Source organism: Opisthorchis viverrini, assembly GCF_000715545.1.
Source record: "Opisthorchis viverrini unplaced genomic scaffold opera_v5_347, whole genome shotgun sequence".
NCBI lineage: Eukaryota > Metazoa > Platyhelminthes > Trematoda > Opisthorchiida > Opisthorchiidae > Opisthorchis > Opisthorchis viverrini.
In genome coordinates, this window is record NW_008751997.1 from 20274 (window position 1) to 33412 (window position 13139).

Here is a 13139-nt window from a genome sequence, read left to right on the forward strand (position 1 = left end):
AGCCCGCACGAGGGAAGCGCACGGGCGGGGATGCTGCCGGGTGGCCCAAGCCTAGACAGGAAAAGTCGAGAGGCAGAGGTCGGGGGTTCGAACCACGGACCTTCTGTTCGGTAAACTCGTGCTCTAACCTGTGTGTAGTCGGGCAACTCATGAAATGTACCCTGAAGCGTGGGCCGAATGTTGGTTGGCCCAGGTGTTATGGTCAGTGCCAAGAACAATTCACAATACCGGTGAGCTGAGACGTCCTGTTGAGAGTCAGTTTTGTGGTTCCTAGTTCAATTGTGGTGGCACAGCTCACAAGATGACCAATCACATTACCAGAAGTGAGAAGTGTGTGCCAGAGTCCCGTCGGAAATTGGTCACAGAATACTGCTCGACCGAGGTAATTTTCTTTCAAGAAAATAATCACTGGAAAGATTACTTTGTGTTTAAAACTGATGAAGTTGCAGGACTTTTTTTACTCGTTTTATCGTTTATCCATGGTTAGACACACGTCTTTGATCGCAAGTCTCCGTTGCAAACCACCCAGGAGCTCCGTTACAAAACTCTGAAGCCAGTCACTGTTGTCCGCTCAGCTTTAGAAAAAAACGCAACTCATTCTTTTGCATTGCGTTCGTGGGCTTTTGTCTGACTTAGAGCAATTGAAAGCGCACATATCTGCGTTTTTTCTCATTAGTAGGCTATAGGCAGGTGTAATCAGACAAAAGAGGGATTGCAGCTCCCCTGTCAGGGACTTCGAAGGGTAATTCGCCCATCGGTCACTGGGCTACATCTCTCTTTTGACATGAAGGTATCAAAAAGTAACCACTGAATGCCCAAAATCTACTGAGACTCTCAACACCGCTAAATGTTGACCAGATAGACAACGCCCCCGCAATATGCAGCGCGTCGCAGCCTCGTATCAAAGCCAGACCGCGTGCGTCAGCATTGGACCAGGTTCAGACAGTGTCACTCCAATAACTGGCTTGCGTCCGTTGTATTTTCACACTCTCACGAACTAACGCTCTCTCACTCGCTTGTTCGGAATACAGCTGTTGTGTTTCCTTCTGTGAGTCTTTTTTCTCCGACATTAGACACTGGAGCGGGTCATCGACAAGGGCGAAACCAACAGAACTAGGAGTCTTCATTGGCCATTTAAATAGTCTCCTATCAGGAAGGCCGGATTCATGAAAGCAAACACTGGATGCCCGAAATCTACCGAGACTCCCAGCCGTTGACCAGACAGACAACGCACCCTCAAGATCCAGCGCTTGGCAGCCTTCTATCGAAGCGATATATCTTTGGACCAAGATCAGACTGTGTCTCTCCAGTAAAGTAGCTTGAAGCCGTTGCATTTTCGCACTCGCACACGCTCTCGCTCTTGCTTGTTTGGAATAAAACTGTTTTGTCCTCTTCGGTGAGTCTTTTCCCTGCACTGGGCACTGGATATAACTGAAAGCCTTATCCGGGTGAATAGGCTATGCGTCTGATCGGGTTTTAGGACAGATAGAGAACCAATAATCAGAGTTAATACCAGTGTTTGGTGGTAATGTTTGCTTTGTTCTCTACCTTTTCTGCTATGGCAACACACTGAACACAGTCAAGTTGGAACCAATAAATATAACCGAACATACTACTTACTATACGTAAGTGAAAACAAACGTCACGTGACTGAAGGCAAAGTGGTGGTCCGCTACGATTGGCCAGTGAGGACTTTTCAATCAATTACATCGTATGAGAAACGATAATACTGAGTTGGTATCAACGGAATGACCACCTTTGTGGGAATGTTCAGCAACAAGTGATGACTCAGTTACCTGTCTAGTGACCAAAATAAGAGGACGACGAAACCAAGAGTTTTGTCGATTTGATGTGATTCCACAGCAACAGGTGAGGCAACAGATCCCCTATGAAAGAGAACAAACAGGGTTGTTTTGTATGCGGAAAATTGGTCTCGCTTTAGCTACGTATTGTGTTCTCTTCAGGGCAGTTTTAGGATCGTGATGTTATTCCCCTTGAATGGCATCGTTTTTGACACACTGGGCACTGTGGGACCATGCTTGATAATGGTCTCCGGTTTGTCTCACCATTCTTTGCAGCCACTCAAGGTCCTCTAGCCCGGTATTCGCAGCGCACAACAAGTTTTGTGGATGACATAACCTCGTGATCAAAGATCTTTTGTGTTCAGTCGGAGAAAAGCCAAAGAAATTAAGGTTTAAGGGTTTTCTAAAAATCATCACACAGTAACAGTGATGGGTGGATAAATGCAAACGTTTTCGGGTCCTCGAATACTCAAACAGCGGGCCTAATATTGCGGTGGGAGTCTGGGGACTAGGTCTATCTGATGTGCCCAAAAAAGGGCGATACTGATGATCGGCTATTCAGAGTTCTCGCCAATCTTAACGCGACGAAGTCTCCTTCCTATCTCCGTCAGTCCAAAAACACACAAACCGGAGATATTCTGATAGATGACGGAAAAAATTACATGAGGCTTTGGAGAATGAAAACTGTGGTCCGTTAAAACCAGGAGTAGATTCTATGGCGGTTTATGGAGAACGCAGTAATGGAGTTACACTCAGATGGGCTACTATTTGACAAGAAGGAGGGAAAAACAAGTCAACAGGTAGAATTGTTTACGAGAACAAACTTGTGGAAGAAGTTGAATATCACCCGTGTCACAGATGATCCCAAGCAATGGGTTTTCGTGCGTAATAGTTCTGGTCGAAGGTTGGATGTGGCACGTGATGTGATGACTCATAGGAACACTTGAGTGCCAACCACAGTTCCATCGCCGCGTAAGCAGTTGGCTCAACCTGCGGTATGAATTTGTTTGCGAAAAACGCTGGACTCTGGAACAGATAGGGCAGGTCGAGGGTGCCCAACATACAAATTTGCCGAACAGCCCGACCGCTGTGGCAGCGTGTTTCGTCGTCACTCCACACTTTGTAACGTACGAGTTCACTGCCAGTTCTCGTTTCGTTCACATGAAGCACAGCTCCGGGAATGGGGAACACGTCCGGGTTGTGATTCAGTGTGGCGAAAAACGTTTCGTCGATGATAATTTCTTTGCCAACGCTGGTCTCGTATTCTTTCAGTTCTTCCAGTAGCCAAATCGCCTTCTTATCTTTCAGCATAAAGTTTACAAACTCTCGCCTGACAGCCACATGAACTGCCCCTTTGTACCAGATAATCTGTAGTTAGGATAACGAGAATAAGAAGGCCTGATAAGCACCAAAGTATGGCAGATATCCTTAAGCAAGACAAACAAAACCGTGTGCGACTGTGTTTTGCTCGATGTTTTAAACCCCGCCTTGCGAAAGGCACACTTTTCACATATTTGTGAAACATCAGCGGCTGGAAAATTGTCCGATCTGTTAAGCTCGTAGTTGGTGCGACTGAACACCAACCGTCACGAACAGACCGGATGTGTGGCCTCTGTTATCCACTGAGCAGTACCGAGGGGTGTCTGCGCAACACTCACAGTCTATCATTCCAGGCTGGTCATTGGTTAGATCTCTGACGAACGCAGTCTCATAGCCCTCCAGGTTGGGGGTTGGAACATTGGAACGCACCTGAATTTCCCGCCGAACGCTACTGCCTTGTGGCCGCGCTTTGGAGCCAAAGACCTCGCGATTTGAGAACCCCAGCCGTCTTCCTGTCCAGGTCTGTGCTTCTTGACGTACAACCATCATGATGTAGTAGTCATACTATAAGATTCTTTACTTGCATTTCGACGACTTTCTAACAAATTTTCATACACTTCTACCAGTGTTCTTCGGTCACTGAGCGGCTAGTGATTTCATTCAACCCACGACGTATTTTCTGGACACTATGTGTACTAAATACTCTGCTGGGCGTAATATAACAAAACTCGTTTAAATCTAAAACCCATTTTCTCGAATGGCCGTAACATCACCAGAGGGAGGCAGTTGAGTTGAGATATTGCCATGTAGCCCAAATCTCGGCAGGAACAGTCAAGATTTGGGGTTGTGTTACCAACTACAGACCATACAGAGAGTGAACTCATGCCTCAACTACCGGGTCATCTCGGATCTTCTTGAAGTTGATGGTCGTCAGCTTCTGCATCAAGGGGAAAACGACGAGATGGTCCAGTGGTTGGAACGTGAATTTACTGACCGGAAGGTCCGTGGTTCGAACCCGACCTCTGCCTCTCGACCTCCCCTGTCTAGGCTTGGGCAACCTGGCGGTACCCCAGGCCTCGTACTTCCTTCGGGTGGCATGACAGCTAGGCACCGGAAGGGTGTTTCAGCTGAACGATTTTTCGATTGGGATGATTTAAAGAGCTTTTTTGATTTGGCGATAGAACACGTTCCATTCTGTCTGAGGTTACTGCTCTGGCACTTCAGTCCTCTTTCATTCTAACGCATGAAGATGGAACGGGTGTTCAGATTATCGAAGAGAAAGATGGAGTGTAAACTACTTGGCACAAAGCCTGAATTTCTATGATAAAACTACAATTTTGATACAGTCGAATACCATAGTGAAGGGGTCATAGACTGATTGCGGATTTCTGAAACACAATGAATTACACGAGCTAGTAAACTATTCATGTTAAGGTGGAAAAATATGACCGTCACGAATCTCACCTTCGAATAGAATACGCTTTTAAAAAGGAGAGATATAACCGACTCGATCCCAAGAAAGGGACCTCCAGGAGAATGGTCACTCGCTTACTGAAAACGACTCCTTTGATTTGCTCAAGGCGGGCGGAAGTAACTGCTTTTTCATTCGTCAACGGTCGAGAACAGTTCACTTGTGTACTTTAAGGTCAAGCTTTCGTAACAAAAGTGTTCGCGGCAGGCGTCGCCAGCCCTTGGAACTAGTGAGCAGGAAGAGACCCCCAGACATCCCATCGATTTAAAAGTACACAGGGTGAAACTACAGCCCTGTCTACACTAGCGAAACTTCATTCCGAGCTCGCTTTCAACCAACGAAAAATTAGTAAGAAGAAAGGTCTGGGAACTTTATTCGAACGCTTTAAAGCCGATGCTAGTTTCCGCATTCACTAGTGCGCGTGACCACCGCAGTGACTGAGGTTACCACCATACAAAATCACGCTGTAAGAACCGCGTATTTGTCTTGCAGCAAAAAATTTGGATGGTATCCTAAAAATAACTTTTAAAGTGACTTGGATGATTCAACAGACGGGTATGTTTTTTTTGGCAAACTTGAACTCCGTCATAGGGCTTAGTTGTCTGCTATTTAGACAAAGCACTCAAATTACGTCCAGCTTACCGCAGTCACTTCATACTCACTTGTATTCAGTCCATAAACCTACAGACATATCATCCTCCTCATGCAGGACAATGAACTTCCTGCCACCATCATCATCATCATTGTCAGCTGTAATTACCGCGTACTCGTCGTACTGTGGCTGTAGCTGCCGCAGTTTCGTTCACCGTTGGTTTTGGGGGGAGGGGTAAGTAGCTGCGCGTTGCAGGTGGGAGCTGATAAATTGGTGCATAAATCCGGCACTGTCAGTGGGCTGTCAAGTGGTGAGGGGTTTGGAAAAGGAGCTATGCATTGAAGGCAATAGCTTGAATGCACGAGCGCCATTGAGGGCGCGACTGAGCCATATCTGATAATGTCTCTAGCCATTGATGTGGACCGTCTCGGGGTCCCCATCCACGAAGACGGCAATGCCCAGCGCAGCTGAGTTTGCTGGTAATGGCTTTCATACTTCGCTGCAAGTCATTGTTTGACCGCATCTGTCTCTGTTCCACCCTTCACGTGGTTGTGTGAAAAGAGCCCTTCGAGGAATTCGGTCGACTGGCATACGCAGACATATGATCGACCTCAAAGTCACCCGTGCGATACTGTCACCAAGTATCGGAGACGTTTGGTGAAATTCACCTGTTCTATGTTTACGTACCGTTTCACATTCGATTTCACATGGTCTCTGCACAGTTACTAGTCCCAGCTACCCACTAAAACTCTAGTAATCTGCTTGACTTACGTTCTGACTTTTCACCGAACGTGGTGGAATTCTCTGGATACTTCGACGTCTGTATGTGGCCAGTACTACATTGGTGCCATTCAAAGCCTTCAGAGCAAGAACCAGTTCCCGATTGGTGCGCAGCGGAAATTCCTGTCCCGTCAGGTTTATCCAATACTTCCATTTTCCACTCCGCCGGAGTAGAAGGCGTGTGCACGTGAGTTCGGGTTCCAATACGCTGAAATATCCCCATCGCACGGCGGTTCTTTGTTCATCCGGGACGAAAAAGACATTGGAATTGAAGCATTGTCCACACAACATCAGCCATCTGACGAGTCCATTGGGCGATTTTCGATCCACGTGAATACAATAGAAATTATGTGGACGGTAGATTGCTGCCAGCAGACGCACCGCTCGCTCTGGATCAGTGTAGACCAAGATGCTGTATGCCAAGGGGAAGTCTCGCTCAACCGAAGTAATGGTGTATTCATAAAGTGGCACAGATATCCCGAGACATTTCAGACAATCGTAAGTACGGTTCAGTTGACGCAGACAAACTTTTTCATCGAAATGAGATCTCCAGCAATGGTATATTATGCATCCAGTGACAAGGACAAAAGTGCCAGTTGCACATACGCTTATCCTTGATGGCATTCTTCAAAGAACCACCTGTATTTAAACCGTCAGTTGATTACGAAGACTTCTCAAGCTAACCGGTGAGTCATCTCGCAATTCTCAACGTTTGGAAGTGCTCACTGAACACTGTTCAGTCAACTCTCAGTTCAGTCATGAGTTTGATCACTAGTTCTGATGTCTGGACGTGCTGGTTCGTGCTAACCACGCCGGTCATCCGCTTCTCACATGATATCGGTTTGAATCAATCGATCAATAAATACTGCTATCAAGTTCAAGGTGGCTGCGTTCTCCCTAGCATACCTATGTAGCGTTGGATTTCTTATAGCGAAGAAATTCTAATTGAGAGTAAGAACACAGCAACTTTATTGCAAACAAACGAGTGCAAAGGCCATCGCTGTATCTAAGGCGCAATTTTGATCCTGATCCACGCTGTCCGATCAACGTTAGGTGAACATCCATCATCGTTGGCCGTGGTTCACTGAAATGCCTGTGCGCTCATTATCGTCGGTCGTAATTGAATTAATTAACTGTTTGTTGTATCTTGCGCGGTGGCCGAGCTATTTGGTTACACCTGCGCTGAACCTGCCAGACTACGCGATAGGGAGAAGACAGAGAACTGGGGACACGGCTGTATTGCCAGGACAAAACATACAGACCGTCTGCGTAAATATATAGGATGACTAATTAGCCAAATATGGTCGTTCACTTGTTCGTTCCGTACAGCCAATGGTGGTGTTCCGGTCGTGAACATTCTCAGGCCCACTACGCTGGTTGTGTGTTGCTTAGCCGTGTTTGGTGAGAGCCGACAGCTCACCTACTTTCCGGACATGTCGAACCGATGGTGACCTTGGGGGTGCGTCACTCTCTGCACATGTGCTTTTTCTTCTGCCTGGGCGCCCCCTGAGACTGTTTGATTTGGAAATGAGTGTATTTCTCAAACACAATTCAATTTGGGTTCAAGTAGATCATAAGGTTGATGGAAACTCGGAGACTGCGCCTACCTGATGAGCCCCAAGAGGGGCGAAGCCGTTCGTGGACTGTCGAAGAGTTTTCAGTAACCTTGTGAGTAGTTTCATTTATGGAAATATACTGCGATATCTCGAATATCGTGCCAACTGAAACATGAGGCGGCCTGTATGCGACACATTCAGTTGTTGAATATCATAAACGAGAGATGAGTACCTTCCCTCACATTTTGTCTGACGTAAGTTCATGGAACCTTTGCGGCAACAGTTTCTGGTTTCTGACTACAGTTTCATTCATTGATGTGTTTTCATATCGTGGGGTCCTGCAGTCCTGACAGCCAGACGAGGAACTAATTGAGTCCTCTTTTCATGAATCAGTAAGAGACTCGAACATTAGCAGACAGAAACGAGCTTGAATAAAATCGTTATTAGTAATGCCACATTAAGGAGCAGAAGCGCGTTTCGTCTGCATCTTTTATACGACATCGAGGATAGCCCCTTGCGTAAAAATGTGTCAACACTGTGCCTCTTGAGACATCACTTACCAGGAATCGATCTAGTGGCATCCATTTGAAGTAGCAATTCCTCTGACACGTCACACGGGAAGTTTGAGTAAACCAAGCCAAGGTGATAAGTTAGGACATTTAATTGTACAGTCATCACGAAACAATCAAATGACGTCCTAATTAACGTGGTCATTCAACTGAATATAGAGAATCGGTCAGGTTTTTCTCCAATTTCGGTTCGGTTGTCTATAATTCAGCGTTTTACGCCTCCACATGATGAGTGGCAACCAGTGCTACGAAACGACTTTCGAGGCTGGTACGAATTCTACTAGAAATCATTACCGACTTCAAGCTTTTGCAGCCAATCTTTTGACCGATGTCTCTGATTTTCCACCAATCACATTTCACGCTTCAAAACCAGGATAAATATGTCTAAATTTAAATAGTTGTTTGCCAGGATGATGTATTAAATTCATATCCGATTTTTTCAGGCGACTCGTATTTCAGCTAATTCTATATTTAAACTGACGCTGCAAGTGAACTTTACTTGATACGACAACACTACCTTGGTATGCAACTAAATGCCAAAGTCCACGCCTGTCCAACTTGAAGTGCAAAATAAGTATACGAGATGTCGAGGAGTACACCCTACTTGATGGACTTCAGAAAGAGGAAACTGGTAGTGCGTTGTTGAAGGATTTTCGTCAACCGCATTGCTATGGCCCACTAGTCCTATGTTGGTCCACGGTATACTTTTCCGCCATTTGCGGTATATTAAAATGTTTTCTTTTAAACATTGAGAGACCAACAGAGATGTATTTATGTAGTGACTTTCCCACAAGGTCAACCTACAATCTTAGTAGCGAGGTAAGAAGAGTCGGGCTAAAATGGTCGATTCTGATTGGTTCGTTTCTGACCAATAAGGATCCTAGGCCGACTCGCAGCGCGTCAGAAAAACTTCCATATCCTGATTATGTTCCCTTGTCAAAAGCAGTTAGTCAAACAGTGTCATAAGCGATAGGTTGTCTCAGATCTTAGGTTTGGCAAGCGGCCTGCTTGTCGAGCTTGGTGATCAGCTGGCAAAGATCACGTCACGAATCAAGCAGGTACCGTTTTTATTAGTAAATGACTTCTCAACTATGCATTCTAATGGGCCACTGACAAATGGGCGAGTGAACTTAGAAGGAACAAAAGTGGAAAGAGCGCTTTGCCATGCGATTCAACCTGAATGGGTTTCATCGATTTTGGGATTCATCAACTGGGGATCATGTGGTTTTTAGATCCAAATTCCACAACCCCAACCGTAAAATCGCCAAACTTGCTCTTCTGAGGCCGACACACCCGATTTTTATTCGTCAGCAGTAGAACTCAGCTCCACGACTTGTTAGGGACTACTAAGGTCATGACAAGCTTAAAGGAATAATCTAAGATGTAGTAGGTTAGTTTCTAAGGTCATCTTTTCGTAATTGGATAACGACAGTGCTTCTAAAGTCTGTATTCTCGTAGGGGTGTTGTATTAGTCTCCTGTCCTGGTGCGAATGTTCCTTGCTAAAACAGGGACTCGAACTTGGATCTTGTTGGGCTTGCTGTGACTTGTGGCCTGGACATCTAAAATACAAAACCAGCCTACCCACACTACTGTACCAGCTCATAAGGCTCGGAGCGATAAGAATAGTCTGTCCGAAATCAAATCAAATAATGCGAATCACGTGATTAGGCATAATCAGCAGGAGTAGCTCTGTAAGGCTTGCCAGCCGATCGAAAAGCTTGGTTCTTGCTCAAGTTGATGGGCGTGTTATGCACCCACTGACCAGGCCCACTCGCTCAGGAATTGCACTGCTGCAGTTTGTACGCTTGCACTACTTGTCAGCTGTCCCGGAGCAAATTCCAGGACGGCAAGGGATATGCAGTGCTGTACGAAACACAGCCCGAATGCACTTCAACAGCGGTATGAGCTAACTAACGAGCATAGTTTCCCTGGCGGCCAGGTGGAGGACTTCACAAACAAGACTGATGGGAATACGGACAACGAATTTCGGTAAAGTAATCGTATTTTAATCGTTCATAATCTGGAGTTCATTTAAATTGGAAACCAATCGAATTTTTTTATTATTGCTAAATTAGACGCGTCAAAATTTTCAAAATTCTTCGTCAGTCTGACATGAGAGTAGTCCAACTCAGCTTAGCAATCTGTATTCCTGTCCCATGGTAGTGTCTTCCACAAAGGCGCGATGTACACAACGAAATATGTTGCACGCCATACAGGTTGAGACGTGTCCTAATGCATCTGACTGAAAACGGGGCGGGGGGTGGTATCTGCTATCCAGGGCTTGGTGCTAATCATGCTCTGGATTACAGGACATCATAGATTTCGTCAATCCTTGTGGCTGCAAGTTTTCTTTATCAGTCAGTCTGCAAACTTAGCCTCTTGATTTTTCACCTGTGTGAGTAGACTACTAGCTACAGACCGCGAGTGGTGCTACTGATTGCAACCACAGTGTACGTGCTCATATTATCGGAGAATTTTTGTGCCTCACACCTTCACTCTCAAGAGCAAAGTGCTTCGCGTGCGAGGACGTTACGCCCATTAAGCGACCTCACCCCGAAAGAACTGTAGCAGACATATGTGACAGTCTTGTTTGGAAAATGGAATGTCATTACCGCGTTATGGCTGCGTAAACAGATTGTTTCATCATGTGTACTGAAAATCTTCAAGGGCTGTTTCTCACAGAAAGCAGAAAAAATGTTTCAATCTCTGGAATGTTTCTCTTTGCTTGACCTAGCAAATATAAGCACATTTGTTCGGAAGACGGGAGAAACGTGTTCTACTCCACTGATTTTAGATTCACTTTTGAGATCCTCTCTTGCAGTGACTCGTGACTGGTGCACGGCTATCCAACATGCTTCACCATAGCAAACAAACTTCGCGGAAAACACTCGATTCGCCTTTAACCTAAGACTTACCTGACTCCCAGTGGAATCCCCCGTTTACGATATCCTTAAGCTGAATATGTTCCACCAAAACCGCTTCAAGTTCCAGTTGGTACGATATTCAAGGTATTGGAGTGAATCTACTTAAGGGGAACTATGCATAAGTTTCCTGGCCACTTCTGCATTAGGTGGGACCACCCCCAATGGGACGGCTTTTATGCAGTACTCCCAGTGGAAGCAAGCATGAGCGAGAGACCAAGCTGAGATTCAGTTGAATCTCTCGTGAAATCGACGGAAAATCGGGGATTGCGCCTAGTTGATGAGCCCGAAACAGAAGGATTGAATAGATCGTGGCCAGTCGAACAGTTTTCAGCAACCTTGTGAGTAGTATCACTCAAGAAAACATATTTCGGGACCCCGTTTTGCATGCATTGACGTAAACCGACTTTTCGCACTTTACAATGAAGTGCACAAGAATGGTCAGAATTCTCTCATTCAATCCACACAAGTTTGTAAAACTACCACAGCACATTAGGCAAAACAACCTATCTCGATGCTTAGCAACTCTTAGACAGAGATAGGTGAGAATGAGATCGCGAAATAACTGTGAGAGTCCTTGTCGTGAGTGTTTGTGTAGGAATTTTTTATTTAACCAAGGAGATTTGGCCTTTGAGTCTGAACGTTTATTGGAAGGAAGGAGCAATGCTAAGTTTTGAGTATAGAAGTGAGTAAAATGCTTAAATGCTGACTATAAACTTGAGAGGTGAACTGACTACTTATTGGATCATTTCAGTAGGCATGGTAGACAAGAACGTGCATGAATTCCAGCAGTTTTCAAGAATATGAGTGTAGATAAATAGATAACCGTATTAAGGTTGTTGATATCCACATGATGAAGCCAACAGTACAATGATAGCGCGATCCAAAAGACGATGCTTTAATTGCTTAACTGTATAACTAAGTTGTGTCACTTGAAAACTCAACTTTATATCATTGGGAATACTTCCAAGGCTACACAGATGTGTTCAATTGTGGAATCAAGTGCTGCAACAGGAGGGCAAGAACCAACTTCCGTATTCAACGTGTTCAACTACCATGTGCATCGCCCTCCCCGTCACACGAATGGGACTGCGATTCGTCCGAAAGCTAGCAGTTCCTTGTGTGTATTAACTCCTCCGTCGAACGCATCCAAATTGTTCTCTCATGTAGACAACTATCCCTAAGACTCACTTGATCGATCGAATCTGAATAGAACTGAAACGTGTTCCCCGTATCACTTTTTTTATCAAGTGGCTAACCAGATTTGTCGTTACCCACCGCGTCTCCCAGTGTTGGCAATGATTGGATGACCCTGAACGCCATAAAAATGCATATCTACAGTCCATCGCTTAATTCTTCTATTGACGACTTCCACTTTGCCACGGGCCCCCGGGACCTACTTAACAGGGCGCCTGTTTATTGTAAGTTTTGACAAATGGATACCAACTGACATAAAGGAGAAGAGACAAAGCAACAAATTGCCGAGAGCCTATCCACTGAAAAACTACTAGAGAAGAGTTCACCGACCTATCAAAAATAGTTTATATCCTAGCCTGTGTATCATCGTTAGCTCCCGATCCTAGTATAGTTGGANAACTGGAAGGCAGTTTAAATTTCCTTGCCTGTGGACCATGGCGGGAGATATAACGCATTACAGCATCATGATAGTTGAGGACGTTTGATCTCTGGAGAGGTATGAGGATGGTTATTTCGTAAACCTTAGATTGTAGTCGATGCTCAAGTTACGATTCTATTCAAAAATCGCGAAGCCTCCTTCACAATTCAACAAAGTTGTGTTCCGATATGGCTTAGAATGGGTTTGAGGTTGAACGAACAATGCCAGAAAGCTAGAAAAAACCCGACAACAAACCACAAACTGAAATCTTATCGAATCACCCAGGGGGTTCCCCTGAAAGCAAATAGAACAAAAGGTACAAAAAAGTCTTCTTGAGCTTCACGTTTTTCACATCAGAAGACATCCCTGGCCGAAGATGACTGAAAAATATTGTTGAAAAAGATTTTCCTGAAGGTTTTCGAGGAACTTTTCTAATTTTCACAGTTTGATTTGCATGGTATAGTTTCCTTAGGCATCCCTTCAATGGACAAATAATCTTTTACGGGGAAAAG

General features: G+C 45.1%; 1 protein-coding gene across 1 annotated transcript; it reads right to left on the minus strand.

Annotated features, from left to right (window-relative positions):
- Positions 1 to 1937: 1937 nt before the first annotated feature.
- T265_10156 (hypothetical protein) lies at positions 1938 to 6790 on the minus strand (the record flags this gene model as incomplete). Its single annotated transcript, XM_009176444.1, has 2 exons — positions 1938 to 3170; positions 5957 to 6790. 2 exons carry the CDS (start codon positions 6587 to 6589, stop codon positions 2655 to 2657), a joined length of 1149 nt encoding a protein of 382 aa, XP_009174708.1.
- Between the last annotated feature and the right edge of the window lie 6349 nt (positions 6791 to 13139).